This window comes from Rhea pennata, chromosome 8 (assembly GCF_028389875.1).
Source record: "Rhea pennata isolate bPtePen1 chromosome 8, bPtePen1.pri, whole genome shotgun sequence".
In the NCBI taxonomy this organism is placed as follows: Eukaryota; Metazoa; Chordata; class Aves; order Rheiformes; family Rheidae; genus Rhea; species Rhea pennata.
Genome location: NC_084670.1, coordinates 32,923,529 through 32,947,779, shown reverse-complemented (window position 1 = coordinate 32,947,779; position 24,251 = coordinate 32,923,529). Strand labels below are relative to the sequence as shown.

The 24,251-nt window shown below is 46.7% G+C and overlaps 1 protein-coding gene across 1 annotated transcript in view; it reads right to left on the bottom strand.

Moving 5' to 3' along the window:
- Nucleotides 1-24,251, bottom strand: part of C8H1orf21 (chromosome 8 C1orf21 homolog) — a 67,331-nt gene that overhangs the window by 5,701 nt on the left and 37,379 nt on the right. Inside the window, exons 3-4 of the mRNA XM_062581134.1 lie at nucleotides 14,142-14,236; nucleotides 996-1,072 (exon numbers count right to left, since the gene is read on the bottom strand). Coding sequence (XP_062437118.1) covers nucleotides 996-1,072; nucleotides 14,142-14,236 — 172 coding nt within the window. The remainder of the gene's footprint in view (nucleotides 1-995; nucleotides 1,073-14,141; nucleotides 14,237-24,251) is intronic.

Genomic DNA, 24,251 nt, shown 5'->3' with positions numbered 1-24,251 from the left:
AGCCTGTTCAGAAGCAGACAGGGCAGCGCCGTAGGCACTCACCTCAACCATAATTTGTTGGGAAACTAAACGAAGAGGGGGGAAAAAAATCCAAAAAACAAACCCAAAAAACCCACCCAGCGTTGCACTGCAGTAGGGATGAAAAGTGCAGATACTCCAGGAGAGCACGAGTTGCACTGGAGCTCCAAGGGTGACACCCCGGGGGCCATGAGAAAAGCTCAGCTGGGCAACAAAGCTGCCCTGCAATTTGGAGAGGCATCGCACACAAACCGCGGACGCTGTCTGTATGCCGAGGAACCGCGGCAAACCGCTCCACCCGCGGCGACTTGACGGGCCGCGGCACCTACGTGCGGTCCGGGGGCGCCCCTCCAGAAGCAAATGTCTCTCCCAAACAGAAATACGGAAATCCTTGCATTTCTTGCAGGAGGTGCAGCAGCAGGCAAATGCGTTTTTAGACAGTTTTGGGGCAGATATTGAGTAAAAAACAGCGGGCGGACGAAGTCTCGCCAAGGTAAGGTAGTAGTAACCCCACCTCTGTCGTTCAGGGTGAAGAGGAAGGAACCAAGCCCTTGGCCTCTGCCAAAGACCCCTACGGACTTATGGCTGGTCCTATATGTACCATGTTTATGTAAAAAATCTACGTTCTCCTCGAGAGAGAAGGAATCTCCCCAATCTTACCGTTCTAGGCACCATTTTAAAACTCCCTCCACCGCGCTTGAATTTAAGAGTACTTGCAACATGGTCTGAGTTTTGTTTTAAAGTAAAACACCCATTTGAGACGAAAAAAACAGTCCTATAGAAGGCATTTAAATACCTGTTTATTTTTACGCTTTAAGTAAAAAGTAGGCCTTTCCCAGGCAATGCCCCAAATCCCTCTCCATTAGGGTTAGACTACCCGGTGGGTAGCAAGAACTTCCCGGAGATGCTTAACCAGTAACGTGAGTGCACGCAAAATGTTGTTTATGATTAAAAAGAAAATAAAATTTTGAACTTACTTTGCTCTGGGTTGATGTACTAATCCCGGGATCTCCTTATTGGATTTAAGTCTTACGTTGGAGCTGCCGCTTTTTTCCTGAAACACACAAAAAACACAACACGGGTCCCGTCAGCAGGTATGGCGCACCGGAGCGCGGCCGGCGTTTGCTGCGGGAGCGTCGTCGTCATCGTCGACCTCTGCGCCGCTCGGGCACGGCCGCCCGACGAAGAGGAGCAAAACCGAAGGAGCCAGAGCGGCAAAGCGACCCAGGGAAACAGGCGGCCAGCGGCCGGGCTGGAGAGACGTTCATCAGGGCGAGCTTGGGCACCGCCAAGCCCTGCTCCGAAGCGACGTCGCCTGCTTAGGGACCGCTAGGAAGCCACGAGCACAAAAACCACACTCATCCACCACTTTCCTTCCAGGGGTCCCATAAAACCATTCAGCAGGTGAGCTGAGTCGCTCAGGAGGACGGGAATAAATTTCCCATTAAACCTACGGACTGTTCCCGGCCACCCACTGCTGCGAGTAATGAAGACGCATCTCTCGCCTGCTGCTTGCGGTGGGAAATCAGCATGCAAAAGTTTGTTTGCTCTTAATCTAGTGCTGCTTCTAAAGCTGGAAGGAGAGTAAATAGTGCCTCTCACCTCGGATTTAAAAATAAACCCCTTGGGATGCTGTAACTGGATATCCGCCGCAGCTAATCTCCAGCAAAAAGGGTAATAGCGGACGCTTCAGTCCCCCTCGTTTTGCAATTAGTCACTATCCGGGTAAAGCTGCCAGCAAATCAAGGCGATTCCAGTCGATAGATGGGTTAATTATTGCTAATTCCCCCACCGCCAGCTGCCAGCACTTCCCCACGCCTGCCCTCCGGCGTACCGGCCCCACCGAAGCCCCCCATCATCCCAGGGCATCTCGTCGGGTTTCGAGAGGGAGACGCCTCCGGCGCGCGTTCAACGGGCGCGACAGAAAGCGGGTCCGGATGGTAGCAACAACAGCTTCCACTCGCCAGTCTACCGACCGCTCTTCATCAGCTTCCGCTCACCTTTTGGTCTTCAACTGCTTTTCCCAAGTGTTACAATAACCAAACAAATACACGACCAAATAGGGGGAAAAAAAACATAAAACGGTAAATCTTACCATAAGCAAAGAAGGTTTACTTGAAGCAACTTCTTTTTTTTTAATTTAATTTGGAAAAGGCTCAAAGTATCCAAATTGCCACTGTACCTTGGAGCCAGAAATGTCTGGATGTGGCACGTTCTCAAATATCAGTTCCATTTTTAAGATGCCTTTGCCTCCACAGAGTCTCTATTACAATATCTTCAAGTTCACAGATATATTGCAGGTCTCACCAGACAGCGATCAACTTTTACTTAATATTGGTAGTTTACAGCTCTTTGAATATTTAGGTTTTTCTTCAAAGGAGCCCACAGCACCTTTCAAACTATTTCTTTAATTCGCTGTTAGACACACTTGGGGAAAAGCAAGGAGCTGGGTCTCGAGCCCGTGCGGCGAGGGGGCTCGGGCACGATGAGGAGCACGTCCATCAGACCCGCACACCTGACGAATGCATCCCTCCCAGCTCCCGTGCCAAGAAGGACCAAGCCCCAGGTGCTAACAGTGGGTGAGGAGACACCCGACAAGGACGCTGTCATCACAGTCATGGAAAGGATCTTCAAAACAAATTTTTTAAAACCCACCCCATTAGGGATACGAATACCCATGGCCACGCTGAACTCTGTATTACCAGCCAAGAAGGAGCAATGATGGACTCACGTGGGAAACCGCCTGGCAGCGGCTCCTGCGTCCCACCTACCTGCATTAAAAAGACAGCCCTAAGCCAAGGAAGACTGAACCCCAAAACGCCTTTTACCAAGAGCGAGAACGCGAAATGGAAGCAAGCGCACGCAGAAAGGACTGCTCCCGACACGATTAGAAATCACGCGCTGCTATTTGCTGACCTGAACAGTGCTTGGGGGCAGGTTTCGTGATAAATCTTAGTGCTCGACAGACCGTCTCAGTGAACGCTCTTCCCGTTTCAGGCCAAATTTTCCTCAACCAGAGGAAAATAAACACGAGTGACCCGGAGACACTTCACTGGAGTTGGACCGTGCCCCAAGGCAGCTCCCTGCACGCTACGACATCGGCAGCCCAAGCTGGCAACGTTGAAATGCCGGGAAGCAAAAAATGCAAGGACTAAAGTGATGCTGCAGAGGCGTATCGATTCGGTTGGACCACCTTGAACATCAGCCAAAACCAGCGATGTTACCCTCTGTCCTTGACAGGCTTTTAACTCTGTAGGTGTCTGTGCAGACTAACATCTCATGAAGTTTCCCCCTCCAAATGAAGGTGTTAGTGTGTAGGTGCTCATGCGCAACTACCCTCCCGCAGCTGCATAGAGAAACCCAGAGGAAAAACCGTGCTTGGAAAAAAGCGTAAGGAGTAACTTAACTATGATTTTTTTTTTTTTTTTAATTTCCAGAAGGTGCACGGGAAGTCTCAGGCCTGCTCTCAAAGTGTCGGGAGCAATGGCTGAAGTCGAAAAGAGCTCAAAGGGAAGCTCACGTATTTCCTTGCACAAACATCGCCCCTCAAGCCACGGTCATAAAAAAGACTATCCAAAAACATATTGCAAAGTTAGAGAGGGGTTTGAGCAGAGCCTTACTAAACTCTCCAACAGAGCAAGCAACCACCCGACTCTCAGAGCTTGGCGCTGGCTGCAGTCAGGGTGACCAACTCGTTTGATCTGCAGGTTTGGTGCCATTTTGAGTATCGCCTTGCTGCCTCCCTTCTACTGATCTTCCTCTTCCAGGATGTCTGAGCGTCTATAGCTAAATATAGTTCGCGCTCGGCAAAGCTACAGGGAAACCCTGCTTGCCCCTTGCAGGCCTATTCCCTTTCCCCCCTCTGCAGGGATTACAGCCTTAAGTCCTCTACTTTAAATACAGCTTGTGAAAAAAAAAATCCAGAAAAATAAATGCATTTATTTCCATCTTGGAGTTTTTTCTCGTGGAGCAATTCCCAAACTTAAAACTTCAACATGTGCCCCGGAGAAAAACGAAGTTAAAAACGGCTCCGTTGCCTAACACCGGGGTCAGGCCACTTTAACCATCAGGGTTTGCTGGCTCCTTGAGCTTGCACAGTACTGAGAAAGAGCAGCCAGGATAACAAAGTGAACGCTGTGACAAAGATGAAGCCAAAACAATTGCATCTCCAGGATGGGACCCACTCCTCGGCATTTCGTTCCAGATGTGAAATTGCCTCGCAGGAAGCACAGCAAGGGAGATGTCGAAAGGTGACGCGGGATCCCCTTAGGGCGTGGAGTATTAGGGCTTAAGTTAAAAAATACCCAGAAGAGCTCTGCTGTGAGCCGAGAGGAGAGCCGCTCGCTAACTCGTAGTTACATAACACATCTTTAATGGCTTTTGGGCATCAGAGTGGTTGGAAGTTTTATCTAGCAAATGAAAAAATGTGGACAAATTTTTTGTCCATCCAAACGACGGAGAAAAATTAAAACCTTTGCTATGGAAGACTTACAGGATCCAACTGACCCGCAAGGAAGCTTTTTAGTTAGGCTCAGCCCAGGTTTAGGTTGCATTTAGCAATGAAAAGCACAATGCTTGCTCTTTTGCAGGTATCTCAGTCTTCTGGATCCTATAACCCTCCTGGATAACAAGACCTGCTCAGAATTAACTTACTGCTTATTTAGGCTGCATCATTAATATAGCTCTCTCAACAAGCTTTTGCAGAAATATATTTATTTACAATAAATGATGTATTACTTATGCCCTCCAATTTTTCATGCGTGTCTGCTGAAGGCAGTTCTCCTCTAAGAGGAATAATGTGGACTGCCGGCATTTAACACAAACAACGGTACCGCAAGAAGTCGGTAAAACATTTATATCCAGGCATAAATAGTGCAGACAGTCTTAAAAGTAACTTGGTGTATTATGCAGCCCATCCGAATTAGGGCACACATCCATTAGTTTTTGCTTCAGGGAAACAGTCTGCAAAGCAGTTTTGCATTACATGGAAGCTGGGCTCCTTGAGAAGATGGTGACCTTGATGGAGGCGTTAAGAGTAACATGTAGTTCCCTCCACCTGCCAAACAACAGTATGTTGATGGTGCCTCCTCTTTTGGGTCTGCAGTTAACGCTGGTCGTTGGCTTTTAATTGCAAAGGCAAGGTTGGAGTACCCTGGGTTTATCACACATCCATGGAGCTTCCATGCAGCTCCATAATGTGCATCGAGGTCCTTTTAGAAATTAGGAAAATGAAAGTGTCCCAATGACCCAGTCTCACAGGAGACTTTGTGGCATCAAGATACCCATAAGATACTTTTCCCTCTTGTTCAACCCCTGAGATTTATGAAGGACAGTAGCATTTCTCACCAAAACAAATGTATTTGTGACGGGAAGGGTTTGGTCACTCACTGCCTCTAGGGGTGACTCTAGCGTGGGAAGCAATGGCAGAAATGCAAAAATCATCTCCATGTGTGCCCACCAGCACAGAGGCATTCCCACAACTGACAGCAATTATTCCCACAATGTGCTTCCAATTCCCACAGATCCCCATCACAGGAAACACCTCTGAACGTGTGGAAGAGCACACGGCTTGTGCAGCATGGACATTGCTGGTTAACTGCATTTTCCACTCGCATTGCCCCATAGCTGACGAAGGGAAAAAGAAACACATTAATGCATATTCCAAAACAGCAACAATTCCCTACAATAAGCTCATGTTCTCCCAGTGCTGTCCAAGGCTAAAATTTTTAAATTTCCTGTAGATGGCGATTATGCAAACATCATCATCGGAGCCTATTTTCAATGTCTGCATTTTGCTTCTCTCAGCTTCTGTTTTGTTCTTATTAATTCTCCAATTTGCACAAGGCATTAAGATTTGAGACCCAAGAGATGGAAGCTGTTGTTCTTGCTACACAGCAAACTCCACCGAGTGTGGCTAAAACGTTTCTTTTAAAGGACGTAACAGCTCGATTATTATTAAGGATGACATATGTACTATGATACATGAGAAATACTACGGCTGCAGGAGGAACCTTAACTCTGATTCATGTATTTTGTATGATGTTTTTATTGTTTTGTTTAGATGTTGCCTTTGAACATATGCTATGGGAAAAAATCATTATTTCACAGAGAATACAGTAGCCTGCCTATTTACTAAGTATCCAGTCCATCCATAAGCATGGATTTTGTCTAGACTATCCAAACAAATTTCTCAGAGATTAATACTGAGAATAGATATGGTATATACCAGAATGAAAGACAATCACAAAGACTTTTAAGACTTAAAGCCATGTAAGAACTCAGCCTCCATTCCGGATTTAAGGATTTATTTCCCATAGGTTTCACTGCAAAAATCAATGTGTCTCCTCAGCAGAAATGTGAACCAGCAAAGCAAACATGTTCCATCAAGGATGAATAAAAATAGCTTTGGCTGCTAGAGATGTTGCAGATCAGGGGAAGTTATCCAGACCAAATACCGAATGAAGAACTACCTTAAAATCCATCAAAACACAGACCTGGAAGTACTGACATCCAACGTGTATTCAAGAAACACTAAATTACCATGTGCCTGATCCACCATCCCAAAGCACAACAAAATAAAGCGCCAATATTGCCACAGTGCCCGTAAGACTGACGTGCCCTGATTCCACCTTGTATATTGTCCTCTCTGATTCTAGAGAGTCTATCATCTCACCTTCTTCTGCATCTCCTCTTCCCAAAGGCACCTGTCCCAGGTGGAAGGGGGCATGGGAAGGACTGGAAACAAACTCTGCCGTCCTCCACCAGAAAGAGGTGCACCTCCTTTTCTGGAGGACAATCTCAGCTGTCAGCCACCAGGCATCAGCATGAGATGGGCTGCGTAGAGTATGATGTTTGCTCCCTTGGGAGGGAGCAACACAGGCCACACGACAGGAGGTCTCCGTACACCGAGCAAGATTGGACTGGCTGGAGACGGAGAGGTTAAACACAAGTAGGGACATTGTCCGTGGCCCCTTGATCAATATATGAAATGGCCCTGCAAGATTCCACCAAGTCAGTCCCCTGAAAGCTTCAGATGGCAGCAACCATCGCCAAAGGAAGCAACTTCAAAATACCATCTCACTGCACCATCTGAGGGCATGTATCAGGTTTAGCTCAGTTGTTTAGAGCATGGTGCTGCTAACGCTGAGGTTGCGGGTTCAATCCCTGTATGGGCTACACTGAGGGCTGGACTAGATGACCTCCAGAGGTCTCTCCCAACCTTGCCATTCTCCAAATTCTCTTCTCCAAACCTCCAATTCTACAGTTTTTCTCCAAGGCCTGTCTTTAATTTTTCACTCCCCTAAAAGTTCAAACATTCTTTCTACTGCCCAACTTAAATCTTTGCCTGATGTCTTCTTGCATCTCTTTCCATGGTCATGAAAAAAACCTGCCATGCCTTTTAAAGCAGCCTTTTATATATTGGGTGACTTACGTTTCCTTCCTATGTCTTTTCAGGCTAAACAAATCAATTCCTTCCATCTTTCGTTACGGCTTTGTGTTTGCTCCTATTCTCGCCACTCCCCTCTGGGCCCTTTCCAATCTGCCCACATCTTTCTCGAAGAGCATGCTTCCAATTTTGGTCACCAGATTTAAAGCCTTACTGAAGCCAAAGTGTCACATGCATTACCACATTTGCTAGCAATAGAGGCTCTCGTTTTAACGCGGTATCTCAAACCAGCGAGGTTAACCTACGCTCTTCGGATAGAGACGGCCTTTCTCTGCCAAGCAAACGGATGCCACCAGCCATTTTCACTTTTGAGGTTTCCCTACAAGCGAAAGATTTGTCGTTTTGAAAGGCAGGTTGGGTCACGTACACTCAGCCGGGAGAGCCCAACTCTTTCAAACACCGAGTCTGTTCTGGAGCTTTCGACTTTCTTTGACTTCAGCAAGCCTTCGCAGAAGGTCCTCATTTTGTTACTATAAATCACGGTTGGTTGGCTGAAATAGCGTTGAGTTTTATTACCAGATCTACAAGGGACATCTGTGCGCTGTACATTCATACTTCAGAAGAAAGAGGCAAATAAACGCGGAAGGAGAAACAAGCTGCGCTCAAGCTCTCTAATGGATACGTAAAATTTGCGGTTCAGTACACGACTCAGGAGCCAACAGGTCTTCCTAAAATCAACCCGCAACAACCAAAACACGCACTCTGGAATTGCTGTCCGTTTTGTTATTCCTACCCAAAAGCAACCCTGGAGCTGCAGAACATCTGTTTTCAGCCATTTGCAGATGCCGAGCTTTAGCACACGCTCGATTTTCTTTTCAAAGCCGGGTATGTGCAAAGATACGAAAAACACCTCCAAAATTCACCCGGCTTTTCCCAGCGCGGGCACGTTCAAGAAACGACGGACTTGCCTGTGACTACCAGCAGCCGCAGCACTGCCAAGCACGAAAGCTTTCCGCCCGAGTCGGAAGCACGTTCCTAGGCACATTCCTAAGAACGGACTTACGACGAGGAGGCAAAGGCGCGTTTTGAAGCAAACACACACATGAGCCGGGCGCTGCACTGCTGCAGACAGCGGATCTGGAGAAAAGCCACCACTGAGATAAAAGACCCAGGTGGTTCCTCCAGGAGAGGAACCGGCTCGCCGAAGACTACTTTTGCAGCTATTAAATGCCATGACAGCAACAAACAACTTAGAAGTTCGAAATGGCCACAATTACGAAGGATTTTTTTTTTTTTTGAGGTACCACCATATAACATGCTCAAGATGGCTGGACGCAGCACGCAGCAAAGGGGCGGACGGTAGGACAGCCTCAGGAACAACACGGAGACCAGCAAGATGCCAGAGCTGCGTATAGATTGAATTAATAAAATATAAAATAAAATATATATTGCTGGCTTCTCTGCCCTAAGTTCCCGAAGCTTAAAATCACGTCCAGTTAATCCCAGCCTATTTGTACGTAGCGAGCTGGCCGGCGAGGTGACTTTTGGTGTCACCTACAGAAGAGCGGAGCAGGTGCCCATGGCTCCTCAGAAATGCTGGCCAACTGGAGTTAACAGTTAATGATGCATGTTTAGAAAATATTTTTCAAGATAGGAAGGTTTTTGCCTCTTGCTGGGCTATACATTTTCAACTCGGCAAGTTTTTCCCTTGCACGATCATGCGCAGTGTCCACTGACGCGGTTGCAGAGAAGGAACCAGAGGAGAAACCGCAAATATCAGGAATAAGTTCTACTTCCCAAAGGCTTAACCCAACGGATTTCCCAAATGAATTATCAAAGCAAATCTCACAGTGTAATTAACTTGCTAAAAGACAAAAAGATCTTCATTTTGTTTAAAATTATTTAATATCTAAGTATCGAGAAAAGCTTTTTGAATGACGTCCTATCCAGCGCAAGCGCCAGAATGCTGTGAATAATTCTGAGATGAGAAAAATAACAACAAATAACGTGATTCCATTCTACACGCTGCGCTCTGCCCCTTGTTATATTCGGTCTAAGCTGTCGGCCTACTGTAAAAGCCGGCCAAGAGTTCCTCAGACCCTGCCAGAGCTAGAAATACTGGCCAGAAATATTTGTCATATCGCAGCTCAGTTTCCAAAAAGTAAGATGCTGGGCTTCCAGAGCCAGGAAAAAGTGAAGTGCAAAGGACGATGAAATACGGACTTTATATAACACTGGTGGAACGCACGAGACGCAACGGATCCGAGTCGAGCGCTCCTCAGCCTCCAGGGCTGCGGCACGACAGATACACCCCGGTTCGACCCCTCGAGCCCCCGGGCGTCGAATCCGTCCGGAGGATCCAGCCACGCGTCCGCGTTCTCCTGGACGGAGCTAGGCGGCTCTACCTTGGATTCAATTTATTTTTATTTATTTATTTATTTCCCCCCCCCCCCTCCCCAGCGTCATCGGGTCATCAGACCCCAAATTCACCGCCTGGCTCTCGGCGGTGCCTCCCAGTGCAAGCTTCTTCGAAGCAAATTTCGCCGTGCAGGAGAAAAACTGTTCAAACAGAAGCGTGCCAAACTTTCGCTAAAGGAGCGAGCTCCGCCGCCACCAAACTGGGGTCGTTAATCCTGGCCTTAGCTGGTCTCGGGAAGCCTAATTAACGCTCGCCGGGGAAACGCTCACATTTCCGAAAGCGCCGCAGCCAGACGCTGGGGAACTTCCCCTGCATCGCACGTCCGACGTCTCGTTTTACAGCTCCGGGTTTGGAGAAACACGACCCAAAACCCAACCCCAAACCCCGGGGAGTACACGTATTTTGGAATAAAAGCGCCGGTCTGGATGAAACCCTTTGGGAAAATGTCTTAGCACGTTAGCTTTTAGGGCTCTTTTTTTTACTACGTTTGCATGCAGAGCTGCCGATTCTCGTTCCTGGCCACTGCCTGCAGGCACTGCTGCAATACAGAATTTAAATATATATATATATATATGTGTACATATATTATATTATTACATGAATTTAAAAGCTCTGCTTTTGCGTTCCCATGCACAGAGTACGAGGCAGCTTGCATATTTACGCCAAGCAGCCCGGCTTTGATGCTATCCCGCAGAACGACTGCACGCGAGATAAAATCGCGAGACGAATCCCCTTCCCGAGCGTGGCTCGAGCGCGGGAGGAGAAAGCCGAAACGCTTTCTCTCGCGGAAGCGAGGAAAAACGCGCAGTTTAAACCCGAAAGAGCTTTGCCTCCCGGCGAGGAGCGGCGCGGAAGTGCTCGGCCCGCGGCGGACGAGCTTCGCTTGGCACCGCTCCGCTGCCCGTGCAAACACGCGGGCGCGCGCGGCGGGGGGAGACGAGCACCGGCGGCTCCAGCCTGCATCATCCTCCACGCACGCAGGAGCCTGATTTAGCTGCTTCCGTCACGTCGCAGCCCTGGCTTTGGCAAGCACGAATCTCTCAGCAAAGGTTCCCCCCCACCCCAAACACTTTTTTTTTTTAAATAATACCTGGAGCCTCCAAAGTTTATCATTTTGTACTGATTTCCCCCTTTCCCAAACCCCTTTTCTCCTTCTCTACCATATGGTGCCGTCCTTCCCGCTGGCGGAAATGCAGAAATTCCTCCCAACACCCACATTTAAGTTTTTCATCTGTCTGGGTACTGGCGGCAGCAGCCTGAAGAGCAGGGGGAAAAAAAAGAAAAGAAAAAAAGAAAAGAAAAAACCCAAGAGGCAGCTGATCTCTGATTCCCACAAAAGCTGAGAGGAACCACTGAAGCCGAAAACCTAATTACGGCGCAGAAACTCAGGCTGCGCCCCTTCCAGCCCTGGGTTTTATCCTCAGCGATGGCTGAACCGTGGCTACACTGAGCTTGAGGCGGGGAGCCAAAATAGCAATTTTTTTGGGGGGGGGGGGGAGGGAGGAAGAGCTGCGGCGCGGCAGCGAGAGCTGCGGGATGGAAAGCGCCAAGGGGCTTCAGGAGGAGGCCATCTCCTGCAGCACCCACCGAGAGCGCCCATGAACCCTGAACGCCTCCCCCCCACACAAAAAAGAGAAAAATGCACATGTTTTAAAAATAATGGTGCAAAACAGAGCGGGAGCTTCTGTTTTTCTAACCCCCTTCGCAGAAGAGCCATGGGACATTTAATGGAAAAGCTGTAAAACCAAAACAAAAAAAATGCTCATTTGAAAAAATGATGTTAGAAAAGCATCTTTCGTGTTGAACAAAATGTTGGCTCATGCTGTGCTGTCCTTGTTGAAGGAAACCCGTGCGTTTGTGCAGTTTCTTCTTTCCCTCTTCTGTCCACCTTTCACTTTTTGCCTCCTCTTTCTCGCCATTTACCCATCTTTACCCCTCCAACATCGTCTGAGAACAGTCCCGTATATCTCCTCCTCGCTCTGCCCAGCAGCTCCTGCAGGTGCCCCCTTGGTGCTCTGGACCCTATTTCTAGTAGCAGCTCCGCTGGCCAGAGAAGATGCCACAGCTCTCATCTGTCACTCAAAAAGATGCATTAAAATTACATCCGAGGGAGACATTTAATGTGGTTTTGACGTCTACCTTGCACTAGAGAGCTGTCAAGTGTCATCCGCTTTGCTGTGCTTCAAATAAAACTAGCTGTCATCAACCTCGGAAGACAGTATCAGCAATCTCTTTCCTAAAGAAAACGAGCAAATTCATCTTTTCATAATGGTCATTTCTGGCTCTTCAATAACATCTTGGAATCTGTAGGAAGTCAGTGTAATTCAACGCAAGCAACCTGAACTCCCTTTTACTGGGAACCACTTTAAAGATTTTTTTTTTTTTATAGGCCAGGCAACCAAAGCAATGACGTCGGTCAAAGAAACGTGGGATAAAAGGAAGAGAAGAAAGAGCCCCAACAAAAGAAGGAGGCGTCTGTCATAGGACCCCAACCACCGCCCGGCGCTAAAGCCTGAAAGCGGCCGCTGAAGGGCTTCTACTTGCAGGAGACAACAGTTCGTTTCATTGACTTCAAGGTCAATCCTTTTTAAGCTCAGTTTTGAAAACATTAGCTGCATGCCCAGGCTGTCGGCGTTTAGGAAAACAAAAAGGGAGAGGAAAAGTGCTACTAGGTAGCATTCATTTATTTTCTAGAGTCTCAAAAGCTGGGTGCTATCTCAAACGTTAGATGCTAGAGAAAAATTAACACTTCTCCCATTAAAGAAAAATGTTGTTCAAGGCGCTGGGAAGAAAAAGAATATTAATATGTAATGCAGTCAGTTACTTGAATCTCAGTATAACGTGCAATGACCCAGACGTGAGTCAAAGCTGGTAATTTCATTCTGAGAAACCATTCTATCAAGAATATCACTGCAAACTTTATTTAAAGTAGGCAACACGGTGCAATACCGCAGGGTGTTTAAACTAAGAGACTCTCGTGACGACAGCCTTTCCTCGTACTTCTCCCTCAGCCTCAAATGCGTTTCTTGGGGAAAAAAGAAAATTATTTAAGATCCTGGTTTATGAAAATTGAAACGCTCTGATTACTTTCTCCCTGAATACCGATATGGGCAGCGCAGCACTATTTTAGAAACGGACTCCGAAAAACCCCAGCGGGCAACCTGTTGGACAGAGGCCTTGAACCGCAGAACTAGGCTGCTCCAGCCCGTGTAGCACCTGCGGTACAGTTATTAAATTCGCTTCAGTCGTCGGGCTTTTGATTTTTATCCACGTCTCTCCGGTACTATCGTCTACGTCTTTTTAACGTATCGCCGCGGAGGAGGAGGCCGGGGCGGGAATAGGGAGCGCTGGAGCCCGCGGGGCCGTGGTACGAGGGAAGGGTTCAACGAGGAATCGGCAAAGCGGTCAGGAGGTAACGGGGGGGAGCGAAAGAAAAATAACAATAAAACCCCAACATGAGGCGTTGCTGCCCTTGCTAAGGCAGCGCGGGAGAGCGCGCGGGAAGCAGGCAGCGAGGCGACTTTCTTCCCGCTCCGCCGGGGATTCGTCTCAAGCTCCGACATCAAGGTTTCCGTCAGCAAAAGCCGCAAACCCGCGCGAGAACGGCGCCCGCAGTAACTATCGAGCTAACCAGCTAAAGTGAAAAATGTCGCTCTTAAACAACAACAACAAAAAAAAATCGACAGCCACGTGCTTACGTGGGCAGTGAGGCCGGTGCGCTGCAGATGCTGCTGGGAAAGGCGACGTTCTCAGCAACGCTCCTCAGGCACTAGAAATAAAATGAAATAAAATAACCCCCCTCCCCAAACAAATCCCGTAGCATCCTGCTGCAAGCTAAAGCGCCTCAGTTGCCTGCAGTTCACTTACGCTGTTTCACGCATCTCCGGCGACGGAAAAATCCCAAAACGGTGAATTTTTGCGCAGCTTCCCGATCGTGGCAAAAGGCAAATCGTTCGCTGGTGCTACCGGTTACAGCTCCACCGAGATTTGCTCACCTGCTTCCCCCTTGGGGCTTACTCCAGGCCGGGGAGTAATATCGTCCCCCGAGCGGCAGCGCGCTCCTCTTCCCGCGCGGCGCAGCCGGCGCTTCGGGCCGCGAGCGGCGACGGGGACTTGTCGCGGGAGCGCTCCGCGGGGTAGAGCCCGGATGCAGGAGGAGGAGCAGGGAGAGGCAACGTTTCGGAGCTCGGGCGCGAGCGCCGGGGAGGGTCGCGGCGCGCCGGGGAGGGTGCGCTCGCCGCTCGCCGCGCCGCGGGTCTCGCCGCCAAAGCCGAGCGCCGGATATTTCCCGAGAGGAGCGACGAGGCGGATCCTTACCAAGTTCTCTTGGTTCCTGGCTGCTATTTTCTGATCATCTTCGCCCCCATTTTTCATGTATTTGACCTCTTCCACTGGTTTGATCCTATACTCATCTGAGCGCCGAGGGAAATAAAAAAAAAAGAAGAAGAAAAAAAAGAAAAAGAAAAAAAAAAAAAGGTTTGAACCAGTGTAGCTCAGCAGCTGGGGGAAAAAAAAACAAAGAAAAAAAAACCAAAAACCCAAGCCAAAACCAAAGCAGCTGACTAGAAAAGGCCCTAACTGAGCAAAGCAGTTCAAAATTACACATACACATAAGTGTGACTGACAGCGGGGAAGTTTTTCTGCCTGCAGGTTGGGGAAGCGCCTCCACCCGCCGGGGCTACGCGCCACGCGAGCGCTCGGGCACTCGACAGCAGCAGCCCCGCAAATGCTCTCGCTTCTCTTCCCTTTCTTTTTTTTTTCTTTTTTTTTTTTTTTAAAAAATCTCATTTCCTACGTCAAAAGCAAAACACAAGCGGATTTTTCTTAAGTTTTGTGTACTGTGGAAAAAAAATTACTTAGAAAGCGGCTTGTTTTCAGGAAACCGTTGACCAAAGAGTGTGCAAGGCAAATAAGATTAACTGTAGAAAACTGCTTTTTTCTTTTAAAGGTACGGCATGTCGTTGCGTTTGTGCCGCTTCTGTATGTTTTTTCGGTTATTAGAGGCTTTGAACAAAATTGGAAACTTATCAAACGGCAGCATCTCAGATAGGTGCAGGGGAGACTGAAAATAGACGCTGACGGAAGAATTTGAAACCGTATTATTAGACTGGCAAGCGTGAACAAGCTCACACTGAATTTATTTTAAAAAGGGGAAATTAGGAAATAATGATGTGACAATTCATAAACCCCCAAAAGCCTGAATACAATAAAACGCGGGAATTAGAAGCATTTCCCTGACTGTAATACCTAACCTGCCTTTTCCCCTCTCCTTCAGTATTTTATACTCAATATTCTCCACCGCGATTCGCACCGAATCCCACCCGCAGAAGAGCGAACGCTCCCATTTACGCATTTGAACAGGAAAACAGATGAAAAAGCTCGAGGGACACGTGCACGACCTGCAGCCAGCCCACATCACCTGGAAGAAAGGCGGATGGAGCAACCCAGTCTCGCAGGAACTGAGGGCGGTGGCAAGGCCCTGATGTTTGGTGGCAACGACCACCTCCGAGATGTAGCACCATCTTGGAGGCGAGTGGACCACGGCATTGACTTTTTTTATTTTTAATAGGATAATCAGTTAGAATCAGATTTATGGATGAAAGTTTGATACAGTCCATTAGGACAGGAAGGAAAGTTTCTGCTGGAAAATCAGTCTTCCTACTGGAAATTCAGTATTCCTTCTCTAACTGTTTCTGCAACGGTTGTGACAGACCTCGCTGTTCAAGTATCTGAGCTACTGGCTTCCTACCCAGCTTCCACATCTTCATCGTCATCATGACAACACTCCTAATTCCTGCTGCATGACTAACTATGTGTTCCAGGAACTGCAGGAGAAGTGCAGATGCCTGGACAATCCATGCCTGAGACATTCAGAAGCAAGCAGGCTTCCAAAAATAAAAGTCTCTCTCTCTCTCTCTCTCTTTTTTTTTTTTTGGTGGGGGGGGAGGGGACAAGTTGAATGAACCGCATCAACTAGTTAATCTTATTTTGGAGAAATCTATCTTCTCATTAGAAGAATTCACATTAGAAACATTGAGGAGGTATCTGCCACTTCAAGTCAAAGACGCTTGCTTCTATGAATATTTGTAAAATGACTCTTTTAACAGAAAGCATCTTAAAACCTTAATTGGTATTAATGTCACGGCTCTACTATATAATCTGCGCTTATGCAGGGAAATCGCTACCTGTATCTCAAAAAGCAACGCAATTTTAACAAAATCCGAAGCTGCCGCTCTACCGCAAAGGCCAAATGACCACCTCTTGGAGGACAAGCCACATTAAGGAAGAGGCAAGGAGGAACGGCCAACGCTCGTACCCTCGTGCCTCAATAAATGATTAACAGCCGGCAGCACTAAGCAGCGAGTAAGCCCGTTGAACCCGCATATTCGGAGCACCTAGTGCCAATCTCAGAGAGGCAGCTGGACGCAGCACCAGCCCGTGAGCCATCAACCTAGCTTCAGCTAATGAGAGCAGAAAAGCGGACGGAGCTACGAGCGACTGCTATATTGCACACACGCAGAGATTAATGGCGTGTAAGTGCAATATTAACTTTGAAGCAGTATTATTAGTTGTATGCTGTCATAATTTCCTACCATAGATAAAATATTTGCCTTAAAATAATACACACAAATACAGTATCTTGGTAGCACTTTCTCATACAAAAACAGGTATGACTTCCCTATGAAAAGGCAAAAAACCCAGCTATGTAATTACACTGTCAGCAAAAATATTACAGAAAAAAAGAGGACTGTCTGACAGATTACGAGCCCCAGTTTTCCACCGCGAGTCCCTTCAACTACAGGCCCGACGTGAGAAACACCAAACATCTCCCGAAAGCAACGTTTTACCGGCCGAGACGGCCGGCTGCGACGGGGCTTTCAAGGAGGAGGAGAAGGTGGTGGCCTCCGAACAGCTCCAGCGGACAGGAGCCGGGCGAGCTGGTGCAACGGCGGTGGGGAGGACACGCAGGGCTGACATCTAACGCCTTGCTTTTCACAAGGTCGACAACGTTATTTCAACTATCCGGACAGGAGACGCTTACCAATTTTGCCCTGGGCTATATCATGCAATTAGTGGGAGGGTAGAGCTATACATATGACCGGATGAAGAAGATGTTTAGCAGAGATACCCACAAGGATGGGGTTGATCTGAAACCAAGTGTTTTGAGATACAAGGAGATTGCTCTTTCTGTAGAGTTAACGTCAAGATGGAAGCGTAAATGCAGTCGAACGGTCGTCTGAGCAACAGATAGCTCTTCAAGTGGGAGGTATGGTCATAAGTGGCTTTAGATGACTATGAAAATCAGATTAAAGGCAGGTTTGAGGAATGGTCCTTTGATGCTTTCCCTAAAGGCAATTCCTTTTGTATTTGCTGATTCTCTTGTTTTGCTAAAACTGATGCCCAGATTTTCCTTGCTACGATAACAGCGGCACCTGGAACTCAACCAATATAGGATGCTACATTCACTTTTTGATTTCTACTAAAGTAAGTACATCATCCTGGGATACTTTTGGCCTAACTGATCAGAAACCAACCCAGAGGACTCATGAAGCATTACTTAGGTCATACTCGATCTCAATCAGCTCTGACAGTCAGCAAGACCTTTATAAGAAGCTCAAGATAAAGAAAACTACATGAAGTTTTATGCATATTTATCTTGCTCTATCTTGGTAAACAATAATACATTTTTTTTAAACACACGCAGTTTTACAGCAAAGAAGGATACCAAAAGTGAAAAAACATCTTTATGCTTCTTTCATGTGTCTAAAGTACTGGATAAAATTTTAATGTCAAGATGCTATCACCCAGAGTGTGGTATGGTAAATACAGAGAAGAGCTGTCTTCAGGGCTGCTGCAGCAAACGCTGTTTTGATGCAGCTGAACGCAAAGAAAAATAACATAATTGGATCAAAGAAAGAAAAAAAAAAAGGGATGGACAGACATATTCTTAAGCATAATGCCTACCACCAAATCCATTACAGCCTACAAAACACAAAGCAGCCACACGCCTAGCAGAGAAGACTTTGGAGGGGCAAGCGAGGAAGGTTTTTTTTAATTGAGCGGGCTGCTGAGATTCTCAACAGGCAAATCTTATGAATGAAGATCTCCATCTGGAAGCAGATGACTCTACTCAAACGTGTCACTCCGTTACCACGGGAACGCGAGAGAGGAAAAGAGCACTCATTAATAACGACTGCGGGGATTAACGGGCTTATCCGCCCAGGATATTGGAACGATATAGGAAAAAGAACTGTGGTTGCTCCTACAAGAACTTCTTCGGCACTTGCAGACATTTGTCCATGTGCCATGGGCACAGCCACATTGCTAATGACATCGTACTTCGGCTCAGCTAAGGGGGGTAAAAAGAAACAACAAAAAAGACAAAAAACTTGAAATCTGTCCTCCCACCTTCTCTTTTTGGTTGTTTGTTAGCTCAATCTGGGCTTGCTGTGACTTTTGCAGAAGTCTTTTCTTAAATACCAGGTCTTAAAAAAGAAGAGGGCTATCTGTTATTTATACTAACACGCAGCCCCATTTCAGACATCTAAAGACTGACAGATTTGGCTCTGCTGTATTCGAAAGGGCTGATGGGTGAGCCTCCGTTCGCTATTTTTAGTGACATATCAAGTATCAGACATGAGATATAGGGTACTTTAGTCACTCTACCGGGAAGAAAGTTTCTGACCACACCTTTGTTTTTCTGTGCTCCAAATTTGTTCTGCATGATCTCTTGCCTTTGTACTGAAGGATGTGCCAAGATTTATCCTTCTTTTGTTAAAATACGAACGTCTGCTCTGCAAAATAGGAACTTCAACTGGTACAACACACTTTTCTGTACTGCACTTACTTCCCCCTGGTGCAGCAACTATTCCTACCGCTGTGCTCAAGGCACCAGGTACGCCGCAGATCTAAGGTTCGTGGGCTCACCTCTGTCGACAATTTGAAAGCCAACACTATATTTAGATAAAGGACCAAATTGCTCCTTCTAAAAATATCTGTTACAAAAACATGAAAGCTTTGATGCAACTTAGCTGAAACAAATTTAGCATTAGCTGAGTCATTTTGATGCTAAAACCAAAACACACCAACCATCACCTACAATGCCACTGCAAATGCACCTACAGTTGCCAGGACGAGCTGTAGGGAGCTTAAATCTACAAAGATCCAGCCTAGATATTGGTGAAAATCATTAATGGCAAGGATGGTGAAGTATTGCGACTAGCTCGCTTGGGTGGCTGCATGCTTTCCCTAATTAGAGGCCTCTGGGTAGTCATCTGCCTTGAATACCACATGTAAAAGCCATTCTGCTTTGGGGCACAGGATGGATGAGATGAGCTCTTCAGACCCTTTCCAGCTCTGCTCATCTATTTGTGATAGTGTTTGCACTGATATTGGCAGAAGCTATGTCAAAGATCAAAAGAAGTTAGGAAAAGAAGTTGTCTAAAGCCTGTAAATGTGCTCAAACAAAATATTGGACAATACAGGGTATATAATTTATCTGCTCAGCTTCACCTTCAGCCACCTGAGGAAAGCAGTATCAATGTGGTTATTTTGATCCTGACTTAACTATAATATAGGTTGATAGAGAAATGCCACCAGGGAGCAACCTGTAGTTGGTGAGTGGCCCGTCTTCTTCGTCCACGGTCAACCCTCAGATCTGTCAAGTTTGGGGCAATTCTGCAGTCCAGCGATCATGTTGCTTTTACTAGTATGTAACACTTACTTAAAAGAGAAAAAAATAGCCGAGGAAATAAGCAGATGTGTTTCTCCGAAAGCAGTATCTCAAGATGCTTGTTCAAATTTCCCAAAGTTACACGTAGCTTAACCTAATCTGAAACACGGTCACTACTAAAGCCACAGTGCACAGCATCAGATACTAAAGAGAGTACAGATACCCAAAACAGAACAAATTTTGCCAACAAGGTATCAATCCTCCGACAGAAACCCTGTCTGAAAATCTAAACGTACTAAAACAAAGAGTTCCAGTAGGTCTGGAAAGACCTAAAGGTCTTTCCACCCTAAAGGACTGTGTCCTTCCTACATAACTCCAGCATGGGCCAGAAGACGATGACTGAATACTGCTTATGCACATGGGAGATGAGACTGCTAGGTTTGGCTTTCTCGGGGGAAGAAAGGGGCCTGAGAAATGCAGTTGTAAGTGTAGGTAAATACCTACTTCTCTGTCTCAAATTAAACCAAGTCATCTAGACGTGATATATCTTTTGGAGGTCCTCTATTTCTCAAGTTCCCCCCAAAACTTGGTTGCTGTCGCCACCCAGGAGCTTCTGCTTCCGGAGCAGAAACACTACAGCTTCAAGCAGCGGCTGAACCATGTTTCTCTTTTCGGCACCTAAAGCCAGGCAAGACAGGAAAAGCTCTTTTCTGAGCTACCCAGCAGTTCTTATCACACCCCCACTTCACATCCAGGGCTTTATGGAACATTAACTCCCTCGAGGGTCACGTCTGCTTGAAACTAAACTTGGAAATTTTAGCAAATTTCTTCCTATTTTATCAGGCTATTTCCTTCCAGGTCCAAGACACGACAGCTTGCCTCCTGGGCTGAGAGGTTTGACCCAAGGCATGGTTCCATTAACTTTAATGGGCTTCATCTTGACTTTTCCTGGTAGGAGAGCAAAGAAAACTCCCGTTGCCATATTAACCCATCTTTCGTTACTGCCGTCAGGGCTGCAACCTGTTCCGATTCGTTCGGTATCTCCGTCCCTCTGCTGCAAAAGGCACGGTCTGACTTCTGCCTGTGGGAGAGAACATGCCGTTCTGCTGCCTGGGGTGCTGCTGCTGAGTGAGCTCCTCGCTTCGCACATCTCGAGTCTTGGATTTGTTGTTTTCCCTTGATCTAATAAAATGACAGATGGTCGTCAAGCCATAATTTAGCTCCCTCGATTCCGCAGGGCTCATTCTCAGATTTGGTGCACCACTCGGGAAGAGATGCGCTGCTGGGTGCAGAGCACATGCAGCCGCACCGAGGAAGTCACGAGCCCTACGTGGTTTCTTCTTGGACAAAAGCTTCCTGAGGCTATACTGTACTGGACTACTGTACAGTGCAAGTGCTCTGAATACAACAGGCACAAACCAACAGAGCAGAGTACACCGGACAAATGATGCGGTGTGCAACCAACACGGTGATAGCTATTTTGTAGGAACTGTTCTTTCCATAAGGACTTCTTTTTCCATATGCAATCTCTTTATTAACTCTGTGTGGGAAATGAAAGACCACGCAGCAAGCTCTGCACATTCACTTCCTTGCATGCAGGTGCATCACCCACCCACCTGGCTATGGAAAGGGAGGAAAGGACAGTTCCTTGCTTGGGGTGTCACCTACAGCTTTTCCAGCTCCACCTTAGACGACTTCTGTGTTCCTCAGGGTTAATGCTCTTTATGCATCCCGTTTTATAAAATGTGCTTTTTTACTTTGGAGGAGTGCTGGAAGGATTTATATCCATATACGTGGATGAGTAGAAGACATCGAGTACCCAAAACAACTTGGGAAACAAATTGCTGGGGACTCGTGGTCTCACGGATGTGTGTGTGGGGCAGGGGGAGGACCAGAAATCCGAAGACCTCCTGAAACCCGTGCAGGAAGGAAACGCCTTCTGCTCGGCTTCACGACAGCTCCCTGATAGAAAGGTCAGAGGTGCTCCCAACCCCAAGAAACACAACAAATACCCCAGAAATCAGCTTGCTGTAACTTTTTTAAGAAGCAAAAAGACAATTAAAAAAAAAAGAAAAAAAAAAAAAAACAAGCTAAGCATGCAGGCAGAGCCAGCAACAAAAGAGAACGGCGGCCCGGCTCAGCTCTCCGGGACCTCTGAGCAGCTCCAGGAAGCTCCAGGAGCACCCTCCTCCCTCCGCAACCATTTCCTTTCTCCTTTCCCCTTCCCCTTCCTCTTCCCCTGCGCGCCCCAAACAAAACATTTAGGAATCGGATTAGCCAACTACAGCATCCTCTGCAAGCTCGGCCTTTCAGCTAAGCAAAATCAGAGCGTACAACGAATGTAATGACAGCGAACGCCTTCTACACAAGGTCTGCAGCGCGGCAAGCAGCTAGCTTGAGTTTTGTGGGGAAAAAACGACAACCAAATAACAGAGGTTATTTCATTAGTTCAGAAAGAGTCTCAAAAGGTCTGATCTCAATAAAGCTTAAATCTCACTAAACAAGCAAGTCCCACCTCTCTCGTATGGTGCAGTCATTAATTACACAGTCTCCGGATCTGTTAAATACCCACTTGTGTTTAAGACCTGAGGGAACACTATATATAAGACAGTATTGAAAAAACAGCCCTGTGATCATATAGTTAAAGACTTTTGCACGACAGCGAGGCCAAGAAGTAGCGCAGAAGTTGTACGCTCACAACTATCCTTCAGCGCCGCCGCCTTTTTGCATGGTTAAGCTGTGTAACCCGGTTAAGCTGTGTAACCCATTCACACCCCATCTTTTGTTTCGCTTTGCGTTTCTTTAGCATGGTGCTTTGAGCCAGACGCAACGTTGTTCGAAGGAAGCCATTGCTCAGGTGGAGGAGATTACAGCTATGGTGCTCTGCAGGAAGGACACGCCACAAATGCAATTATCCAGCCCACTAAAAAGATCAAATTGAGAAATGAGAGCAAGAGAGGAAATGAGAAGTAAGAAGTTATTAAAGGAGCAGACTGCAGGAAAAGGAAGGGATGGACTGGAAAGATTGCTACTCGTATGAAATTACCAGGTAGGTTTTGGGGTATGGTTACAACCTACTGTTGCAGCATCCGATATTGCAACAACCCTGCAGTACATTTGACCACCACAAACTCAGTTGGTGCTGTGCAGGACCAAGTACATAATGTGACCTTGCCATAAGGAAAAACCTTTGCACCATTCAAACTGCAAAAAGCAAGGATTAAAAAATTGGCTTTGCTTCAGTAAGCCTCTTGCTTATGCAAGAGAAGTGGCAGGGAGCAAACTCTGGACGTAACCAGCAACGCCAGAAGGGCTAAAGCCTTCCTACCATGATACTGAGATCCACATCTCAGATGGACAAAAACCAGGGGGAAGCCTCAAGCCCAGTAACGTCCTCCAGGGCAACTTGCACGACAAGATTTCAAAGCACTTTATGAACACAGATTTCCTGTGTAGTGGGAATTATTTTCATTTTATAGGTGAATAAATGAAATTCCGTAACTAACTCAGACATCACACTGGTTCAGACACAAGGAGATAGACTTGGCCAACTCGCACACTCCATGAATTTATTAGGTCTCCATAGTTCTCATAGGGCTTTCCATACATAACTGCCTGATTTTACAACCATCTGGGTGAGCAGCTAGCTAATTATATATTTAAAAACTCAGCAAAACTGTCAGCAGCTATGATAAAACCTTCTGAAGTAAGTCACCGAGAGGAGAAGGTGGCGCGGATGCCGTCCTCTCCCTTTTCTAAGCTTCATGTTGAGAATTACTTTGAGACCAAGCAGAAAAGAATCAGTTAAACACCCACTAAATACTGTAATTCTGTATTAATGACGCCAAGTGTTCCTTGGCCCAACGAGCTGGTCCGACTCCACACCCCCAAAATTACACATTTGTTATTATTGCAAGTACGCAACAAGGTATCTTCAGGTTCCTTATCAATAAAAATCTGATTCCTCTTTAACTAGGAAGTAACGCTAGTCTTAATCAGTCAGCTATTAAATGAGATTGTTGCCCTGCAACGTGCAGCTTGCAGTGTATTCTGATAGCCTTCCTGGCGCAGTTTTCTTCTATTGATATAATATTAGTCTGTCAAGTTTTCCCGGTTCCTGTACCTCAGAAAGAATATTTGTAAAACAACAGCTATTTACTTAACTGCACCACGAAAAGGACAGAATGTTTATCTAGGATCAGTAATGTCCTGAAGATTCACGATGAGCACAACATCTCCTTGCTGCTAGTGTTTCTGTAAATCACGTTGAGGTAGGGATGCAATGCAAACTTGATTTATAAAACACAGGCGCATTTCCAGATGCAAAAGATACAACAGTTAATCCCATTACTTAACTTAGCTCCATGTGAAGAGCTACAAAGCTAACTGCTACGGTCAAGATTAATATTTTACTCTGGTTACAATGTTCAGTGTTAATTTGTCATTTCTGAAGGATGCCAACTTCCCAGAGTAGCATCCACTTTGCCAAACTTTTTGGCAAGATGCAAGAAACCAAAGTCAACCACCTGCATGGCAACCAGGGATCCTCACCGTTGAAGCCATCAGTGATGGTGAAGCTTCTTGAACTGGAAGGACGCGGGATAGCCAGGGGCCGCCTGGATCCCATCCCACGTGACGGCTGTTGACGGGGTCCCACCCCACCACCTGTCTCATGGCACAAATTAATTCCCAGCTCTCCATGCCATGTTGCTGGGGCTCTTCTACACCATCTCATCCTCCTCATGATCTCCTCT